The 19,962-nt window shown below is 35.7% G+C and overlaps 1 protein-coding gene across 2 annotated transcripts in view; it reads right to left on the bottom strand.

Moving 5' to 3' along the window:
- The window catches only part of Trpm7 (transient receptor potential cation channel, subfamily M, member 7), a 96,418-nt gene that overhangs the window by 29,855 nt on the left and 46,601 nt on the right, over positions 1-19,962 (bottom strand). For both annotated transcript variants that reach the window (XM_005376661.2, XM_005376664.2), the window contains exons 14-26: positions 19,212-19,352; positions 18,684-18,818; positions 17,024-17,304; positions 15,704-15,932; positions 14,456-14,611; positions 14,236-14,379; positions 12,474-12,602; positions 11,122-11,400; positions 9,563-9,737; positions 7,703-7,829; positions 6,610-6,794; positions 5,668-5,800; positions 4,241-4,956 (exon numbers count right to left, since the gene is read on the bottom strand). In XM_005376661.2, the coding sequence (XP_005376718.1) occupies positions 4,241-4,956; positions 5,668-5,800; positions 6,610-6,794; positions 7,703-7,829; positions 9,563-9,737; positions 11,122-11,400; positions 12,474-12,602; positions 14,236-14,379; positions 14,456-14,611; positions 15,704-15,932; positions 17,024-17,304; positions 18,684-18,818; positions 19,212-19,352 (2,830 nt within the window). The remainder of the gene's footprint in view (positions 1-4,240; positions 4,957-5,667; positions 5,801-6,609; positions 6,795-7,702; positions 7,830-9,562; positions 9,738-11,121; positions 11,401-12,473; positions 12,603-14,235; positions 14,380-14,455; positions 14,612-15,703; positions 15,933-17,023; positions 17,305-18,683; positions 18,819-19,211; positions 19,353-19,962) is intronic.

The following is a 19,962-nucleotide window of genomic DNA, read 5'->3' as shown; positions in this document are numbered from 1 at the left end:
AGAAAGATGTCCCATATTCATGGATCTGTAGAATTAGTATTGTTAAAATGGCCGTATTACCAAAAACAATCTACAGATTGAATGTGATCCCAATCAAAATTCCCAATGACATCCTTCACAGATCTCGGAAAAACAATCCTAAAATTTACATGGAAACACAAAAGACCAAGAATAGCCAAAACAATCCTAAGCAAAATGCACAAGGTAGGAGGCATCACAACACCTGATTTTAGATTACACAATAAAACCATACTTACAAAAACAGCATATGGCAGTACTGGCACAAAAGTAGACATGCAGACCAATGGAACAGAACAGAGGACACAACTATAGCTAACTGATGCTTGAAAAAGGAGCCAAAAACATGTGTTAGAGCCTTTTAATGATGCTGGGAAAACTGAATACCCACATGCAGAAGACTGAAATCAGATCCCCATGCACTAAACTCAATTCAAAATGGATCAACAGACCTAGGTATTAAGATTTAACACTTTCAAACTAAAAAACACAGGAGAAACATTTGAAGCCAACAGGTATGGGCAAATACTTCTTGAACAGGACCACAGCAACACAGGAAAACATATAAAGAATCAGTAAGTGGCACTGTATCAAATTCAAAAGCTTCTGGACAACAAGGGATACAAGTAACAAAGTGAAGACACAGTCTACAGAATGGGAGAAAGTCTTTGCCAGCTATTCTTCTGATAGAGGATTAATATCTAGACTACATAAAGAACTAAAAAGAACCCCACCAAAATATCAAATAGCTTAATCAATAAATGAGCAAGTGAACTGACCAGATACTCCTCAAAAGTAATACAAATGGCCAACATGATCAATATATTTAGCCATCAGAGAAGTGCAAATCAAAGAGACACTGAAATTCCATGTCACTCCAGTCAGAAAGGCTATCAAGAGTACAATAAATGCTAGTGAGGAAAAGGAATCTTTTACAGTGCTGGTGTAAATGTAAAATTTGTACAGCTACTATGAAAGGCAATATGGATGTTCCTCAAAAAATTAAAAATAAAGTTACCATTGATTCATCCATTTCGCTCCTTCATGTGTACTGAAGAAATTAAATTAAAGGCATAAACACCACAGGGTTACCTGCACACCCATATTTATTATGGCACAACTCACAATAGCCAAGTTATGGAAACAGCCTTGTGCCCATCAACAGGTAAGTGGATAAGGAGTATGTGGTACACAGCCACAATGGAGTATTATTAAGCTGTAAGGAACAAAATAGTACAGGAAAATGGATGGAACTAGGAAGCATCATGTTAAGTAAAATAAGCCAGACTTAAAAGACAAGTATCAAATGTTCTTAAAAAAAAAGATGACATCAATTTAATAGACAAAAGTATAGGGAAAACAAAGAAGGACATGTAAGAAAAATAGGGGACAGACAATCAAAATGAATGAATGCACTGAAACCCACTATTTTGTACCCTACGCACTTTAAAAAATGAACAAAGGAAAACATCGAAACTTCCCAAAGCAGTATCATTAGGCACAGCACTGAAAATGTTAAATCTGAAGTTCCAAAATATATTATGTTCCCTGATAATAAAAACAAAGAAAATTTTCTAAAGCTTATAAAAACGAACCACTGATGCTGATTTTCAAATAGTTTTGTTTGCTTTGCATATACATTTGGTTTTTTGATAAATAACACTGAAAACATTTGCAAAGAAGCAGGCAAAGTTGAGTTTAAATTAAAAGTAAAAGTCAAAAGCCTCCTAAAAGAATTCAACATGTGGTAAGAATAGCTTAAAGTTCAAAAGAAAAGGAAAAAAAAAACTTACTATTAATAACAAAATGTAAAGGCTATATGTACACATCCCCCACTGACAATGTATAACCTGCTAAAATGTATGTTTTAAAAATACATTGGGGTAGCTGCGTGCAGTGGTGTATCCCTGTAACCCCAGCACTCAGGAGGCTGAGGCAGGAAGATCGCTGTGAATTTGAGGCCAGTTTGGGCCACACAGCTTAAGGCCAGCCTGAACTGCATAGTGAGACCCTCTCTCAAACCACTCCCACCAAAAAAAAAAAAAAAAAAAAGGATTGGGGTAGATTTTACATAGGCCAAGTTGTGTATCTCTAATCCAATGAATGCAATAGCCTAACAGTATAAATCAGCAAGTTCAGTGACTAGGTAATTTGCCAGGCTGGCCTTAATGTGGCTATTACTTTACTTGGATTTATTGACATATTCTCTGAACACTCGTTATGATGGTCCGTGACAAGATAAATTCCTAGACTGGGAGGCTAGAACAAGTGTTAAAGACAAGTATAGGAACAAGTTGTAAGATTTCCCACCTGAGGGAAAAATTCAAACCCGGAAGGGGCAGAGGGTCTCATCTATACCTTAAACATTATTATGACTATGCTCTAAACAACTCAAGTATTTACAAGAAATTCTTTGTTAATGCTTTTACTTTTTTGTTGTCGGTGTTGCTAAGACAAGGTTTCACTATGTAATTCAGGCTGTTCTTTAACTCACTATGTATCCCAGGCTGGCCTCAAACTCATGGGATCCTCCTGCCTCAGCCTTCCAAGTGCTGGGATTATAGGCATGTGCCACCACACCTGGCAAATACTTTCATCTTTAATGATGCATCCAAAGACTATTCGAGGGGCTGGGGATTTAGCTCAGCGGCAAAAGCGCCTGCCTGGCAAGTGCAAGGTCGTGAGTTCGGTTCCCGGTACCGGAGAAAAACCAAAAAAAAAAACAAAAAAACAAAGACTATTCGAACACACTATTCTCTCCCCAACTGTAGGAACTCAGATAACTCTCTTCACCTAATCCCTCTACATGGCATACAGGTACAATTTAAACATGCTTAATTCTCCATTACCATTAAAAACAAATTCCCTAAACAAACAAACAAAAAAATCATAAAATTAGTTCTTTCTTTTTGCCTTCACTGCTAAGCTTTTCAGAGAGTCACCCTCTGTCCGTCCACTCATCCTACAGGCTGGCTTCTCAGACATGTACTTGGGTTAGTAGGGGTGACGGATGTAGTGTGCTATTTTATTGGAATGGCCTAATTTTTTACTTCTGTTAAAAATGGTTAAGATTTCTACCCCGTATCAGCATGTAACAAAGCTTCAATAAGACACACAAGGGTGCTCCTGTAAGATTTCAATGACCTGAAAAGTTTGTGTCACCTAGTGACAGCCTGCACTCACATGGCTGTGGTGGCACTGGTGTAAAAACCACCTACGCTGCAAGTTGTGTGAAAGCAGAGTGACACAATTAGTCAGTGTGCAATACTTGGAATAAATGATGTTACTGGTTCACATACTTGCTGTACTTAATGTTTTATCATTATAGGCTAGTCCTTCTCCTTAGCAAGTTTACTAAAAAACAGCATGCCCTGTTATGCCGGTAGTGAGCCCACATGTTTCTTGACGGCCACACTGACTGACTGGCCTATACTATCTAGGTTTGTGTGAGCACACTTTGATTTCTACATGATCAGAATGACTAGCATATCCCAACTACTAAGTGACATATGACTATAATGATTCTCTGAGCAGACTCCTGATTTCCATGCTGACCTATAGCTATCAGTCGTAAACCTGTCACCCTCAAAACTTTACTGGCTTGGATAAAAACATTATATAATCACCTTGTTTATACTAGTCTCTGCTGTTATTTCCAATCTCCCCTATACCTTTTTGTTGTTCCCTAAGTACCTAGTGCATATGAGTCACTGAGATTCTTTCACGAGTTCACCAAATTCGATGGAAGGTATATTAGAGTTCAAAAGATAGTCTGCCCTGGTGCAGTGGTACACACCTGTAATCCCAGCACGAGGGAGACCGAGGCAAGAGGATCACCATGAGCCAGCCTGGCCTACATAGTGCATTCAAGGCTAGCCTGAACTATGTAGCAGGACAGTCTCAAAAAAACTGACAAACAAGACAAATTCCCAAATAAGCTTTGATTTGTAAATACACACTGCTAGCTAGAATAACAAAAATAAAAGAAACTTATAACTAATCTTATCTTACCATTTAAATACTACAGATTTTACTGTTATCATAGTAAACTGTACTAAAGAGGTAAGTATCTCTTACAGCCTGATTTAATTTATTTCCCCCACTTCTGGTTCCTTTTAAAATCTTTATAGCAATATGAAAAGATAGTTCATTTGTCATATGTTATTAATTAGCTAATTATTTTCTGTTAGGTGAAAAATAATGAACCATTTGCCAAACTTACCTACAAATGCTCCAAATTCTACATTATCTCCTTGCATAGCTTTAGAGCAAACAGCTTCTTGATCTTTGGTTACAGTTTCCGAGTGGCTTTTGCAACTTGGCTGGGATGGTGTACTAACAGAAAATTTGGTTGGTGGGGATGTGAGACGTGGTGTGCTACTGGGTGAACTGCCCAATTTTTGATTTTTATTAAATAACTTTAAGATTTCTACCCCATGCCGTCTCTGTCGCAGTTCTGGAGGAGAAATAGCACTTGGGAATAAGGCACCACAAGAGGGACCAGCCTCTGGAAAATGGAATTCTTTTCTCTGGGGTACTACAGGTAAATCTTCACCAAATATGTTACTTTGCAGATTTTTCTCATCTTTCATAAAAATATTACAAAGGAAAGGATTATTACTTTCAAGATCCCCTTGAGGAAGAGAAGAGCTAAGTGTATTTACAACACTGTGCTTTTTCCACACAGAAGGTCTTACAGGACCATCATCAATAAGGTTTTGAGCCAAATGTTTAGAAATACTCAATTCTCGTGTGATCTCATTATGAATTTTGCTAGCTTCTGAGGCTTTCTGGGCAGTAAGAGTTTTTAATGTGTCTACTGTCAGAGCTGAAAGATCTTGCAAATGGCCAATTTGAGAATCTAATGACTGTAATGATCTTTTTATGTAGTTGACACGATCTCCAACTTCTTTAATCTGAATGCACATCTGCTCCACTCTGTAGGAGAGAAATGGGCTTTTTACAAATATTAAAAATTAATGTAGAAATTAGTTCTTAGTCTCAGTAAATGATGGTAGAAACTAATTTTACATGCACTCAAATTAAGTTACAAAAACAAGATATCTTGAATTATTCATAGACTATATTAGAACTAACATTACTTTAATTACGTCATCACCATTACACTTTCAAGATGCAACCAAGTCCATGGAAACACTTCAAAATAGGACAGTTTTACTTTCCTCTCCCTCAACAGTGTAGAACACTAACTCTATTCTTTGAAACTATGATTATGGTTGAAAAATAACAAGAGGTATGGGATGCAGCTCAAGTGGTTAAGCACCTCCCTAGCATGCACAAGCTCTCAGGGTTTGATCCCAGTGCATGCATATGTGCTAAGGCAGGATAACTGCAAGTCTGAGCCTAGTCTGGGCAGACCCTATCTCAAAATAAAAAGTATTGAGTATGTAGCTCAGTGTGAAGACTGACAGTATCACAAGAACAAAAAGAGAAAACAAAACTAGAAGAATAATTGAATCACAGAAGGTAGTAAAAGAACTGATCTGTCTTCCATTACACAATATAAATTATTTAATTTGTTTTAACAAAATACATTGAACAATGACCATGGGACAAAATAATGACAAGAGATATAACTAAAAAATCCTTCCTGACACACAACCAAATATAAGTAAAGAGCTTCTAAACCTTTCAAAAGTGACACGGATTCTCTCTTCACTTCCTGAATGAAATTTGTCATCTTTTTCATTAAAATACATCTCAACACATTGTTCTTCAAAATCATGAAGTTTCTTTTGATCTTCTTCTGTTAGGAAAAGTTCTAAGGGGAGAAAAACATGAAAAAATTACAAAGGGCTTTTAGGCTCTCAAACTTTAAATCCCAAATCTTGTGAATAATTCAGGTTCTTGTGAATTATTCTGTATTTCCCCCCCTTTTTACTGTTTTGTTTCTTAAGCATTAAACAAGTATCTTTCCCTTTTTTTAGTTACAAAACAGTGTCAGCTACTTCTCCTCTAATTCCTGTTTCCCACACTGCACCCTTCCTTCATCTCTCTCTCACTACCACAGGAGTAAGAACTAACTTGGTAAAACAGAAATCATTAAGCACTGTTTGACTTCATGTTAAGCTCACATACTTCATTAGTGTTAAGCATATAGTTCACCTTAGGTGGTTAGTCTCAGGCAGTATGCAGAATGTATTAAAATTTGGTACTGTTTACAGAGCAGTAAGGGGCTGGGGATTTAGCTCTGTGGCACAGCGCCTGCCCAGCAAGCGCAAGGTCGTGAGTTCGATCCCTGGTACCGGAAAAAAAAAACAAAAAAACAAAAAAACAAAAAATAATACAGAGCAGTAAAAATGGTTTGTAAAAAAAACACAGCTAAAGTGTTATAGTTATTAATATTTTAACAAATACAAACTGAGATGGCATCTTCTAAAAGGGACTTCGATACTGTACTAAATCTACTTTTAAACACATCAAATAGCACAAAAAATTCCTTTATGTTTAGGTAAACTTAGCAAAAGCCTTCACAATAACCTCAAACAATTAAATGCTATAAACAAAATCAGTATTTACCCTCCAGTACAACACTGAGATGTGAAAAAATGTTTAATTTATTGTACTTACTTGGTCCATCAGAAGTCTTATCTTTTTTTCTTCTTTTACAGATGCAACAAAAGAGAGAAACTATATGGCTAAGAATGATAAGTGGAGGAGGCAGAACTGGTTTCTCATGATACGCCATAATAAAATGATAACGCTGGTACTTCCACACAATATTGGAAATTGCCTTCACTTGTAAATACACATTGCTAGAATAACAAGGGATAAAAATAAACTTAGCTAATCATACCTTAAATACTAAAGATTTTACTATAATTCTGTAATACATAAGAATCTATGAGTACCCTTCGATTCAGTTAAGACTAAAAAATATATGAACAACTGGAAAAAATACATGAAAGAAACATAAAGAAGTTGATATTGTTGAGGACCTTAATAATAACTTCTCAGAAAAATGGAGTAAAAAGAAACACTATGATTTTTAAGATTTTAAAAATTATAATATAAATAGCTAAAACATAAAAAAATCTATCTTAATAGTAATCAAATGTAGACAAAAACGTTACTTTTATGTACTATCAAAACGACAATTAGTTTTAGCAGGAAGTTGGGGACACAAGGCTATATGCAAGAAGCCCTAAAAGTAGACAGCTCCAACAAGTCTTAATTTTAGAAAAACATTCTAAGATATACAGTTTATATGTTTGTAAAAAATGACAGATGTACATCTAAATATTAACGGTGGGATCTGTGATGAGCTTTGTACTTGCTTTTCTATTTTCTATCCTGAATGTGCATTCCTCTTGGCAATGCAAGAAAAACCTCAGATAAGGACTAAATTTATAAAATAACTGCATGTTGAAAGATAAAAGTCTAAAATTTAGAACTCATTGATTTGAAAAACGCATCCCTTCATACTTACAGTTTTTTTAAAGGTAATTTTAGTACTGTATTTTAAGGCTGACTAACTTTTAGATTTTAAAATCTATACAGGGCCAAGGATACAGCTCAGTGGTACAAGCGCCTGCCTGGCAAGCACACAAGGTTCTGAGTTCAATTCCTGGTACCAAAAATAAATAAAATCTATATCATCAAAATGAGTAGCACTATACTGTATATCCAATGATCTATTATAACAGGCAAATAAGATTCTTACTTGAAAAATGCAATGAGAAGATTAACCATAATTATATACTGTACAAAGAGGTAGACTGCTTGAAGAAATGGAGTCAACCATGTCCCAGGACCACAGAGTTTAGTGACAACGGAATCATTTGCACACACTTTAGGAAGAAAAAGAAGGGAAAAAGTCTTAAATTGCTATTAATCAATGCTTATCTGTTTATTTTACTTAAAGAAGTTTGGATCATACACAAATCTGTTTCACAAATTCTAGTGAACACCTCTGGACAGGCAGCCATATGAACTCCAGTATGAACCCTTCTAACAGAGAAGGCTTTCACAGGGATGTGGGTGCTTTGTGTTCTACTACTGTACTTCAGACGAGGAAGTCCATTTTGATGTTGTGTATTCTTTTCAAGGCTGGGTTCTGGCCTGAGGATCATTAAGGAGAATAATGCTCTTGGACTCAGCCACACCATTACCCACAATTACACTTGTGTAAGAAAGGTATCAGAACCTTCGAAATATGGTAAACTCAACAGCAAATTCTGTATATCCATGTATATAAACATAACTGAGTTTAGTTTATTATGTCAAAAAACAGGGTTGGAGGACTGGCAATGTGCTTTCAAATGCATGCTGACTAGATCTGAACTCCTTGGTTTTCATGACCTTTACCTACAGTGTTTCTGAAGCCAGACCACAGCTCAATACAAACAAGAAAGAGAACAGCTATAATACCTACTACAGAACTGATAAAGGTGGACACTGGGATAGAACAAAGATTAGAGTTAAATCATCACAAGGTAATACCAATTCTTTTATACATATTTATAGTGCCAGGCATGGTGGCATATGCCTGGAATACTATCACTTGGGAGGAGTGAGGCAGAAAAGTTGGAGGCTACTCTGGGCTACATACCGAGTTCAAGGTCAGCCTGGATTACACAGCAAGACTTTGTCTCAAAAAACCAAAAATTAAATTAAATAATATTTATATTGCACTTAGCAGTTAGTACTTACTGTTTTAAAATATACATATCACTGAAATTCTCATCAGAGCCATATTCGTCTATTAAGTGGTTTTACCGGAAAACTGATGTTAGTAAGGTCATTTTACTCTTAAATAATTTAGAGTTAAAATGTAAATAGTAACAAAACTGTCCAAAGTTGAATAGGTAGTGGTTATTCATTAGCTTATCCAGAGACAGGACTCACAAATTTTGAGGGAAACCTGAAATCAGTCATCCCATGTAAAACCCAGCATGCTGTGAGCTCTCCAAGATTTAGAGGATCAGTATTTCTGTCATTCACACTGACTGATCCTCACTACTCAGTCCACCTGACTGGCCTCGGCTGAGCACATTCCTCCCATCTCCTGGCAGTAACCCTTTAGAGACAAATTGAGCCCACTTGAGCTAACGAGACAAGAAGACAGGTTCAAAAGGGGATGTCTGTGGAAGAGGGTTCCTCTAATGATTCCACGGATAGTGTCCTTTCTTCCTGTTTCAACAGTCTTTCTGAGGAAAACCTGTATAAACCAGACATGTCCACTACAAGCATTGAGAGAAAAAGGAACAAGCGTCCTTAACTATGAACTCACCAACCTTTCCAATCTTTCCTCTACCTCTGAACTTTCTGCTGTGTGATTTAGTACATGTCCTCATTGTTTAAGCCAATGCAGGTCAGGTTCCCATTATTGGTAATGGGAGAAATTCTAAAACATTTGTTTGCCAGTTAATTTTTGTTTCTTCTGGGGTTAACTAATGCACAATGGGGTGGGGCTTGGGTTTTAAGTTTGACTTCGGAAAACATACAACTTTATACTTTAATGCAATAATGACTTTAAAACATAATATAAGCGAAAGATGATTTTGTAAACATAAATCTTTACCATCAATTTCGTATGCATAAACTTCACCAAAAATCATCCAGTATGGATGAAAAACTATATCTTTAGCAAGGGTCCAAGATGGTGCTTCATGAGGATAAAGTATTGCCTTTCTGGGAACACCAAAACTAAGTAATACAAGAGCCATAATCACTACAATGTAGAACATATTGGCCACCTGTTTAAAAAAAAAAAGGCACTGTTAAAATACAAACTAAACACTATAACAAATTTTCACCTTAAAAATGTTTCTAATATTCTGATAGATAATTAGAACCTCTGACCAAATAGATAACAGATAATTAGAATCTCTGACCAAAGAATTTCCAACAATAGCATTCAGAGAAATCTCATCACTACATACACTCTAACATTAGGGAGACTGTGTTTAAAAAAAGAAAAAACTATGGCCCGGGGATACAATTCAGTGGTAGAGTACTTACGTAGTATGTGTGAGGCCATGGGTTCAATCCCTAGCACTCCACACACCAAACCACACTAAACAAATGACCTGTGAAGAGCCCCTTTCTGTCTGTAACTGTGAAAGTGATTCAAACTGGAATCTGCCTATGTGTGGGGCACATGTACACTATTTTCCACCTTCCCTTTATAACTGGCCTCTGCGCACCTCCAAAAAAAAAAAAAAAAAAAAAAGGGCAGCATTAATCTCCACCTGTCCCAAACCTAACATCCTCCCATGGAGCCTTGTTGTGGATATGAATAATCTCCTAGGAGCAAAATGAAACATACTGACTTATCAGTATGGGCACTGAAAAATACATGATACTAATGCCTGAGGGATACTTTTGCGAGTCAGGTAGTCTGAAATTCTTTAATTTCAACAAAATTGAGACAGAGACTACCTGAACAATTCATCTAATAATCAAACAAATTCTGTTAATTTACAGTGCAAATATGGACTTCCTTACAAAAGAACTCAAGAAATTAAGATAATGTTTTAATTTCTGTATTTAATTCCTATTTATTCAGGTATATAAGTTCTCAGCATTTACATCTAACAAAGTGAATGTTTTTCACCCTAAAGATATATAGTATTCATCCATGAATGATAACCTCACCAGGGAGATAACATTTACAATAAATCTATACTTTAATCCACTGACAAATAATAGTAACCATAATACTAAATCAATCTAAAAGAAATGATCATTTTCACATATTCTAAAAGTGAGTATATCATGACAATAAAAAATGCAAGGCAGGAATATCACAGGCAAGGTAAAAAATATTAAATTTGAGAAGAGGGGCAGGACTTTTCAATGTTTTCCCTATATTTTCATTCTCTAAAGAATTCAGACTGCTCATTTTTCAATGACCCGTATACTCCAACTACAGCTTATCTATCCAACATGACTACCAACTTTTCCTAAACTTTAAAAAGTTAGTAATATATCCTTAAGGAACAGAAGACTTGGAATATGAGGTAAATAAACATGACATAACAGACATTTACTGGCTTGAGAACTATGCTAGTAACACATTTTTGTGATTCTTAAGAAACAATATAACCCATGAGTATGTGCAGATGCCTCTCAACTTACCATTTTTCCAATCATCATTACATAAGGTCCTGCCTGTTGATTTACAGCTAGAAAATCTAGCAAACGCACATACCAAAATATTATGTTAAGACAGTAAATTAATCTTCCAGCCACAAAAATATGATTATCATATGCATTCTCAAAATTCCATTTTGCCCCAAATCTCAGTCCAAATCCAATGAAGAAAGAAATTATGGCAATTGTATCAGTGATATTGAAATAATCACTAAACCACACTTTAATCTTCTGGCTTATTTTTCCAGCTTCAGACATAAAGATCTAAAGGTTTAAAAAGAACAAAAAGATTTAATCAATCCCTTTTAAAAACATATACTGTATTCAACTATATTACAATAGAATTTTAGCTATTTTAATATTTCAAAGTATCTTTATTATTTTGGCATTTGATGATGCATTTAGTCACCAAAACATTAAGATAGCAGAGATAAGTACATCTTATAAATAACCTGCTCAAAGTCACACAACGAAGAAGCTGACAACCTTGCATTACAACATAGCTCTCCAGAAATGCTTCTGAAGAGTTGTTTTACTTAGAATCAAAGCAATACTTGGGCCAGGCGTGGTGGCGCACACCTGTAATCCTGGCACTCGGGAGGCTGAGGCAGGAGGATCGTTGTGAGTTTGCGGCCAGCCTGCGCTACAAAGTGAGTTCAAGACTAGCCTGAACTGCATAGTGAGACCCTGTCTCAAAAAGACAAAAACAAAGCGATACCTGGGTGTCCTTATAGTATTTTCCAAAAATGTCTTACTCCAGAAAATAATCAGTTCACTGGTTTAACTAGCCATGTTTATCTAACTTATTTAAAAATGCATAATACTACTCAAACATAAGAATCAGCAGTCAGGGGTATTTAAAATGCATAATAATTTATTTTATAAAATAAATTCTTATAACACCTAAGTGGGCATGAAGTACCATATTCTCTATTTTGCGATTTCATGTATTCTCTAAATGTAAAGCAAAGGCATAAAATAATAGAAAAATATTTATGCAGTCATTATAAAACAACATTTATATAGCTACTTAAGTAGAAAATATAAAAACACATTTAAGGATAAAAACATTTTTTCTCCAAAATCAGGACATTAGAAAAGTTACAATTTAAACTGGAAATTGACAGACACAGGTAAACCTAAGTAACAACTAAGGGGCAACACAGTTCACTTCAGTGAGCAGTACGATACACAAGCAAAATGAAACCCACCTAACAGGCTAAAAGGATATTTAATGCTTTTTGAAGAGCGGGAGAGAGCACAAATAGGAATGCTGAAGAAATAAAACAAAATCTAGGCTGTGTCAGAGATAAATCAAAGAAAAATGAAAGACATACCTCACGAACTTTCTCAATGGCATAAGTAAAAATGTAAGCAATAACAATCCATTCTTGAACTGAAGGTAAGCGTTCCATTTGTACAAGTACGACAAATGTGTAAAGCATCAGAAATCCTAAATACGCCAACTAATAAGAGAGAAAAGTTACATGAATAAAATTATTACAAAATAAGACTTACTATGGACACTTTTTCTTTCTTTCTTTTTTTTTTTTTTTTTTTTTTGAGACAGGGTCTCGCTATGTAATTCAGGCTGGTCGGAAGCTCACTTTGTAGCCCAGGCTGGTCTAGAACTCGCAGCAATCCTCCTGCCTCAGCCTTCCAAGTGCTGGGACAATATGTATGAACCATCATGCTCAGCTGACATTTTCATATACACAAAAATGGATCTGAACTACAGCAGGTGAAACAAGGAGGGGAGGGAGCCAGGAAAGAGAAAAGGATGGAAGAAAGGGAGGGAGGGCAACATTCCTGTGGCCACCTGGGTTGGCTATAATTTTTTTTTTTTTTTTTTGTCTTTTGGAGACAGGGTCTCACTATGCAGTTCAGGCTGGCCTTGAGCTCACTATGTAGCCCAGGCTGGTCTCAAACTTGCAAAGATCCTCCTGCCTCAGCCTCCCAAGTGCTGGGATTACAGGCGTGCGCCACCATAGCCGGTGAGCTGGCTGTATTCTAAGTAGCCTTTCACATGAATGCAAATGTAAGAAACCTACAATTCCCTTAGTAGTGAAAGAATTTGGCATTCAATTAACTGAGATTTGCATTATCAACATCTAGGAAGGAGAAATGCTCACAGTAAGAAGGAAATTTATAAATTAATCTCAGGATAACAGGCCCTGTGTGGATGAGAAAGTAATAGTTGAAGTTTCTCAAATGTTCACTGTAGCACAAAGCCATGTGTACACTTTGGCATCTATTTGATGTTGATGAAAATGAAAATAACAAAATAAAAATTCCTTAAGAATCTTTCCTGTTAAAATTAAAAAAAAAAAAAAAAAAAATCTTTCCTGGAAGGGGAGTAAAAGTTCATTTACTCAGACTCCACTCCTTGTTTAAAGCAGGGTGGTTTTATGTTTTTTCACCTGGAAAGCAACATCAGTAAGACGGCCATGTAGAAGTTTCTAGTGCTTATGGCCCTTCCCCCAATAAAAACAACCAAAAAACAATAAAGCAACAACTACAGTTCAACAGGTGAGTCCATCTTCTGTGAATACATGCCTTTAATCTGCTAGGGAAGCCCACTTCTCCATAAAGCAAGAGAAAGCCAATGTGGCAGATAATCAAGAACATGAATAAAGAAATCAGCCACTCATCAATAAAACCATGCAAATCCTCTGGATTACTCTTTACCATCAACAGCAAACAGGACAATTTTAAAACTTTTGTGGATTATCTGCAAAATCTTAAAGCACAACAAAACTGTAATTGTGTACCTGAGTTTCTCTTGATCAACATCTGTTTTTTAATAGATACTTATAAAAATGCCTATCGTTACCATATATTTTAAATAAAATTGATTTCAAACAGAACCCAGATTTGTTGGTGTTTACGATTCTAAATGTCAGCAACTTAGATAAAACTAAGTCAAATTTACCACTCTCTTAAGTGAAAAATGCCTTTTTTGTGATTTAAGTTACAAAAACTATGAGTAGTATGGATTCTAGACCAAAGATCCCCAAAGCATATTTTTAAAAAACACCATGCTCTCCCAACTGCATGTGCGCACGCACAAAATCATACAAATGCAATTCAAAAACATACCGTGTTAAACCAGAACTTTACAATTGGGGCATGATAAAAGGCATAAAACTTGCGTGTGATTGGAAGCTTTTTTGATTTTATATGTATTTCCATTTCATTCTTTCCTTCATTATTGTCCAAAATCTTTACTTCTTTAAATACTTCCTAAAATTTAAAAATATACATGTTTATTATCATACTCATAACAAACTGCATTTACTATAACATTTTTCCTCCTTACCATGGGGATTTCTTCTGTTATGTTTTGAAAGTTGTTTTCACTGTCTTCCATTGTCATCTGATGAGCATCTTGAGATTGTGGGATGTGGGACATTTCAGCCTTGGTTTTATATTCTAACATTAATATGGCAGGTGGAACTAAAATGCTTAATATGACCTATAAATTTTAAAAACAAATTTGTGTTTTAAAATCAATGAACTTGAAGAATATAAAAACAATTTTAAAAAAGAAAAAGAAAAATATAATTGTTAGTTATTTTTCCCCTAGAAATGGAAGCAAAATTAAAAAAAAAAAAAAAAAAACTTTTTTCAACATTATTTAGAGGCCCAAGATCAATTGTTTTAAGGAGTAAGAAAATATTGCAGTATTATGATGAATGCTGAGTAAATTTAACACAATAGATGTGTCCTTTAAATAGAAAACAATCTTTGCAGAAAAAATATTTTTAAACAAAATTCAAGCACTATGAAGGTGCTATGTACTTCACTTTATCCTAAATCTCTTTGCAAGTGTTCCATATCATAACATGATTACTCAGCGCATGCTTCTATCAACAAAGATTTCTAAACTTTTATGCTTTCCTCGCAAAGTCCTAAAGTAGGAAGAAATAACTGTGCAAGATGCTTTCTGTTAAGCTGTTCCTTCACTGTTATTTTTAGTACATGATTAATATTTGTTATCTACTTCTGTCAGTGGTTAAACCACTTGCCTGATTTCTGCCTTCTACATTTCTTTACCTTGTTGAAAAAGATAGGAGAGAATGAAAAGGGAATTTACAGCAGTATCTTTCACTGCAACAAAGCTGAAAGGACCAGCCATTTTGCCCAAATTCTTAACCCTGAAGAATGGACACATGAAAGTACTTATCCAATACACTTCCAATGGCTTAAAAGTAACAGATTACATTAGCAGATAGTCTGGAGTATTAAAATTTGGGAATCAACCTTTTGTCAAACAGTAATTCTTTTCATGACTGCTCAGGGTCATGAATACAAACAGTGCTCCCCACTTTAGCCCTTGTGCGGCTTAGAGAGGGCCATCATCCCACACATATGAGAAAGCTCCAGGCGGAAAGTGCAGGGGAAAGAAGGGCACATTATGCCACTTGGATGAGATGCCAGCCACCCCTCCCCTCCTCTTTTAATCCCCCTCCCCGTCAAAGGACTTTACTATGTCTCTCTAACCCTAATTTCTCTATTTCTGGCATCTAATTGCATACTTAAGAGGCAAATTGTTTCTACGGTGTACCTTGTACCAGGAATTTTTCCTCATGTTCAGCCTTCCCATCCACATATCAGATAACAACATTTGGGTACAGGTGTGAGCTACAAAAGGTCTGAGCCTTGAAGAGACTGCTAACTTGAGACAAGTGGAATTACTCCAATTTTTCAGTTCATAAGTGAGTAATTTCATAGCCATGGTTTCATCTTGTCTGAAGGATTGTTCTAGTAATTCAACTGCCAGTTGACCAAAATCACTACAAAAAAAGCCAAAATATTTTCAGATTAATAAATCTGCAGCGATCTGTTGTTGTTTGGGTCTTCTTTGCAATGCTACAGACTAAACCCTGGGCTTCACACCTGTTATATATCCTTAAGCTATATATCCCCAGCCCACAAGTTATAATTTTAACCAACTAATTTAAAATTCCTTCATAACATGTTTTAGCTTTTAGTATTTTAACACAGTGATGGAATTGTGAGGCATTAGAATCAAAGCCCTAAATTCAGACATCTACATCTACGTGAAAATCAGAAAATACTGAAATATGTCACAGTAAGTGTAGAACTGAAAAGGTATATCCAGAGCACCTTCTCCTGGTCTTGGAAACGTAAGTCTCACAGGAAACCAAAATTAACAAAGCTGCAGTGTTCTGCTCGAAAGGTTTCTATATTGTTCTTTCAAACACAGAAGAGAGACGATATCCAGAGAGGAGGAGTAATGTGCCTGTGGTACAACCTAATGAGAAATGTTGAAGTCTTCAATGCCCCCTAAGTAGCCACAGGATCCCTGTATGAGTGACCTTCAGGAATAGCTGTTATTCTCCCCAACACAGCACATTTGCAGTCAAGGAGATCCAAGTATCTATTAGAAAACTTCCTCAAATTCATCTCCAGCTCAACAGGACAATACTTCCCTATGTGTACTATATACAGCATGAAGTATGTGAACAATTTAATTCTTTTACGTATGTGACTCCATCGTTCAAAATATCCCCATGTTGAAATCAGTCCATTTCCTTGGCACATGCCTCAAACAAATCCTCACCATTCCAAATGTAATTCTTCTAACTGCTACTAGTATAATTATGAAGCTGACATCTGGCATGATTTCTTTCTTAAATTGCAAACAGTAATGACAGCTCTTTCACATACACAGAGAGAAAATTTCTTTCCACATTTTTAGAAATAGCTAATATATTTAAAAATAATTTTCTCTCAGCTGTATCATAAATTTTATACACCCACACACATATCCCCGTGAAGTACATAGAACTATAACACCCACTCAAACACTGTACGTATTTTGTATTTTTTAAATGCTTTCAAATGATAAAGGATCACTTACTTGGAATATTGCTTCAATTCTTCTGAGGTATCATCCACCAGGTCACTCTGCTTTGCTTCATATGCCATTGAACGATAGATCTTACAGGCAACTAATGCCTTAGCCATTGACTCTTCACCATGCTGCCACAGAAAACGGGCCATGACCTGCCTCTTCATAAGGCAAGCCCAAATCAACAGTTCATTCAGTGGATACGGAAAGCGCTTGGTTTCTGGGTCATCAATATCTACAATATCATCTTTGGTTCTTTTCTTCTTTCCTTCTTCCACAGCTGTATCAATCTTTAAGGGAAAATAAATGTGAACAGGCTCATTGTATCAAGGTCAATGATACATGAGTTGGTAAATTTGTATAAAATTTCCTTTTCTCTATTTTTCAGCTTCATAAAACTACCCGTAACAGAAAGCACAAACCTCATAAATTTTATAGTACTAGGGTTTGAACCAAGGCCTCACAAAATGCTAGGAAAGCACCCTACCACTGAGCTACATTCCAGTCTTTTTTTAATTCTATTTTGAGACAAGGTCTCACTAAGCTGCTCAGATGGACCTAAACTTGCAATCATCTTGCCTCAGCCTCCTGAGCAGATGTGATACAAGCACGTGTCAACACTGAGTTTAAACTTTATTTTTATTATAGCTCATAATCTATTTTATAAAAATGCCATTTCTTTTTTTTTTTAATTTTAAAGAGTAAAAGGAGGATAACATAATAATAGGGGAGGCTTACCAAATTACAGACAAAGTGGTAGGAAATTATCAATGGTTATTGTTTTACATATTGTTATCTACAAGGTAGTTTTTCAGGAAAACAAATAGACCAATAATAGTGAGTTACAGACAAAAGAGGTAGGAGATTATCAATAGTTGTTGTACTATACTTAGGTATCTTCAAAGTGGCTTCTAAAGATAAAAATGCCATTTCAAGCTGAGCATGGTAGTGCACACTTGTAATCCCAGCATTCTGGGAGACTAAGGCAGAAGAACAGTAAGTTCAAATCCAGTTTGGGCAACTTAGTGAGACATTGCCTCAAAATTGAAAAAATAAGCTGGGTATGGTGGTACAAGTCTGTAACCTCCGCACTCAGAAGGTTCAGGCAGGAAAACTGCTGCAAGTCCTAGGCCAGCTTGAACTGCATAGCAAAACCCTATCTCAAAAAGACAAAACCAAAATTAAATAACAAAAAAAAAAAACAAACAAAAAGAGAAAATGGCTGGGGATATAGCTCAGTGTGAATGAGGGTGTGGGTTCAATCCCTAGCACTACCCCACCAAAGGCCATTTCAACTAAAGTATCTCACAATGCCTGTAATAAATATTTTCTAAGACTGAAGAAAGGACATATTTCAACTAATATCTAATAAAACACACTTTTAATAGAAGTTTAGATATCACTTTGTTGTACATATTAACTAAGTGAAAATGGAACGAAATTAAAACTGTTTGAAATTTGATTATTATACATAGCTAAATATGAAAAGCTTACTATAATGACCAAGTCACAATGAATTTAAACGAAGATTCAAAGATATAAATTATCCAAAAATAAAATGATTCTAATACTAAGTAATTAGAAAGAACAAAATCAAAATCCAGAAAGCCTTTATATTAATATGCATTTGGTAAGCTAAATAAACATTTAAAATAACAAACATACATACCTTTGGTCTGTAGGGCTGTGCTGTTTTAATGAAATGATTGTGTCTCATTTTCTCCTTCTTATCTGCTCTATTGCCAAAAGATTCATGACTCTTTCGCAGCTGCGGAGTGCTGCTAGAGGTATTCCGGCCAGATCTCTGCAAATGAGAGCTTATTAGCTTTCACGGCATCAATGTGCTGATGTTATAAAAATGCAACTATATTTATGTGTGTGCAAATATGTGTGTATGCACACAAGCAATTACTGGTTTAGGATTTCAATTATGATTTTTTCTGACACAGGGTCTCATTCTGTTGCCCAGACTGGTCTCAAATTCATGGGTTCATGATCCTCCTACCTCAGCCTCGTAAGAAGTTGGGACCACAGGTATTCATCACCACACCAAGCTTATAAAATATTTCCAGTTATTCTTGATTGAAACCTCGTATGTTAAAGATATTATATTCACCATGTTACTAGTTTTTAACATTTAAAGTGCATGGACTAATTTTAAAACACATACAAAAACTTCCCCCGAAATTCTACATACCCGGTTATTTCCACCAAGACTATTATATATTAATCGGAAACGTTTCCGAGTATAGGTGCATCTGTAGGTTCCTCCCATGAGATATTCAATAACAAGTCCTATATCAATCAGAGTGATCTTATATCCTGGAGGAAGATTTCCCTACAAACAAAACATCAGTTTTTCAACAGATACAATAACATTTGTCAATACTACCATACACCAAAGTGTTTTCTTGTAAGAAGCTGGTACTGTTAGCATATACATACATACACACAAATTTCTTTTTGGTTGGTACTGAGAATTGAACCCAGGGCCTCACACATACTAGGCAAGCACTCTAGCACTAAGTTATATCCCTGGCCCTTTTTCATTTTGAGATAGGGCTCCTTAAATTGCAAGGCTGATCTTAAAGGCATGTGCCACCATGCCACACTGCCAGACTCTATTTCCTTTTGTGAAAAGACAGGATTTTGAGGTTTTGAAATTCGAAAGGAATATAGGCCAAAGCAGGAAGATAATTTTGTTTCTCCACTGCCCTAAAACCTTACAGATAGCAGCAACAGAATTAGAGCCAATATTTCACTTTCATGACAGTACATATCATAAAATGCATTTTCCTACCAAAAATGTTTTGTATTTATTTTGTTTCCAGACTGGCCCAGAAATACTTACCAATATTCTTTAAGAAAAATCATACAGGCTATACCACAGGTTACATGCCTTTATCTTTGTCCAGTAATATTCCACATTTAAAGCTAAGACTCCATTT

Source organism: Chinchilla lanigera, unplaced genomic scaffold (genome assembly GCF_000276665.1).
Source record: "Chinchilla lanigera isolate Chin_1 unplaced genomic scaffold, ChiLan1.0 scaffold00008, whole genome shotgun sequence".
Taxonomy (NCBI): Eukaryota; Metazoa; Chordata; class Mammalia; order Rodentia; family Chinchillidae; genus Chinchilla; species Chinchilla lanigera.
This window is presented reverse-complemented; position numbering and strand designations above follow the sequence as displayed.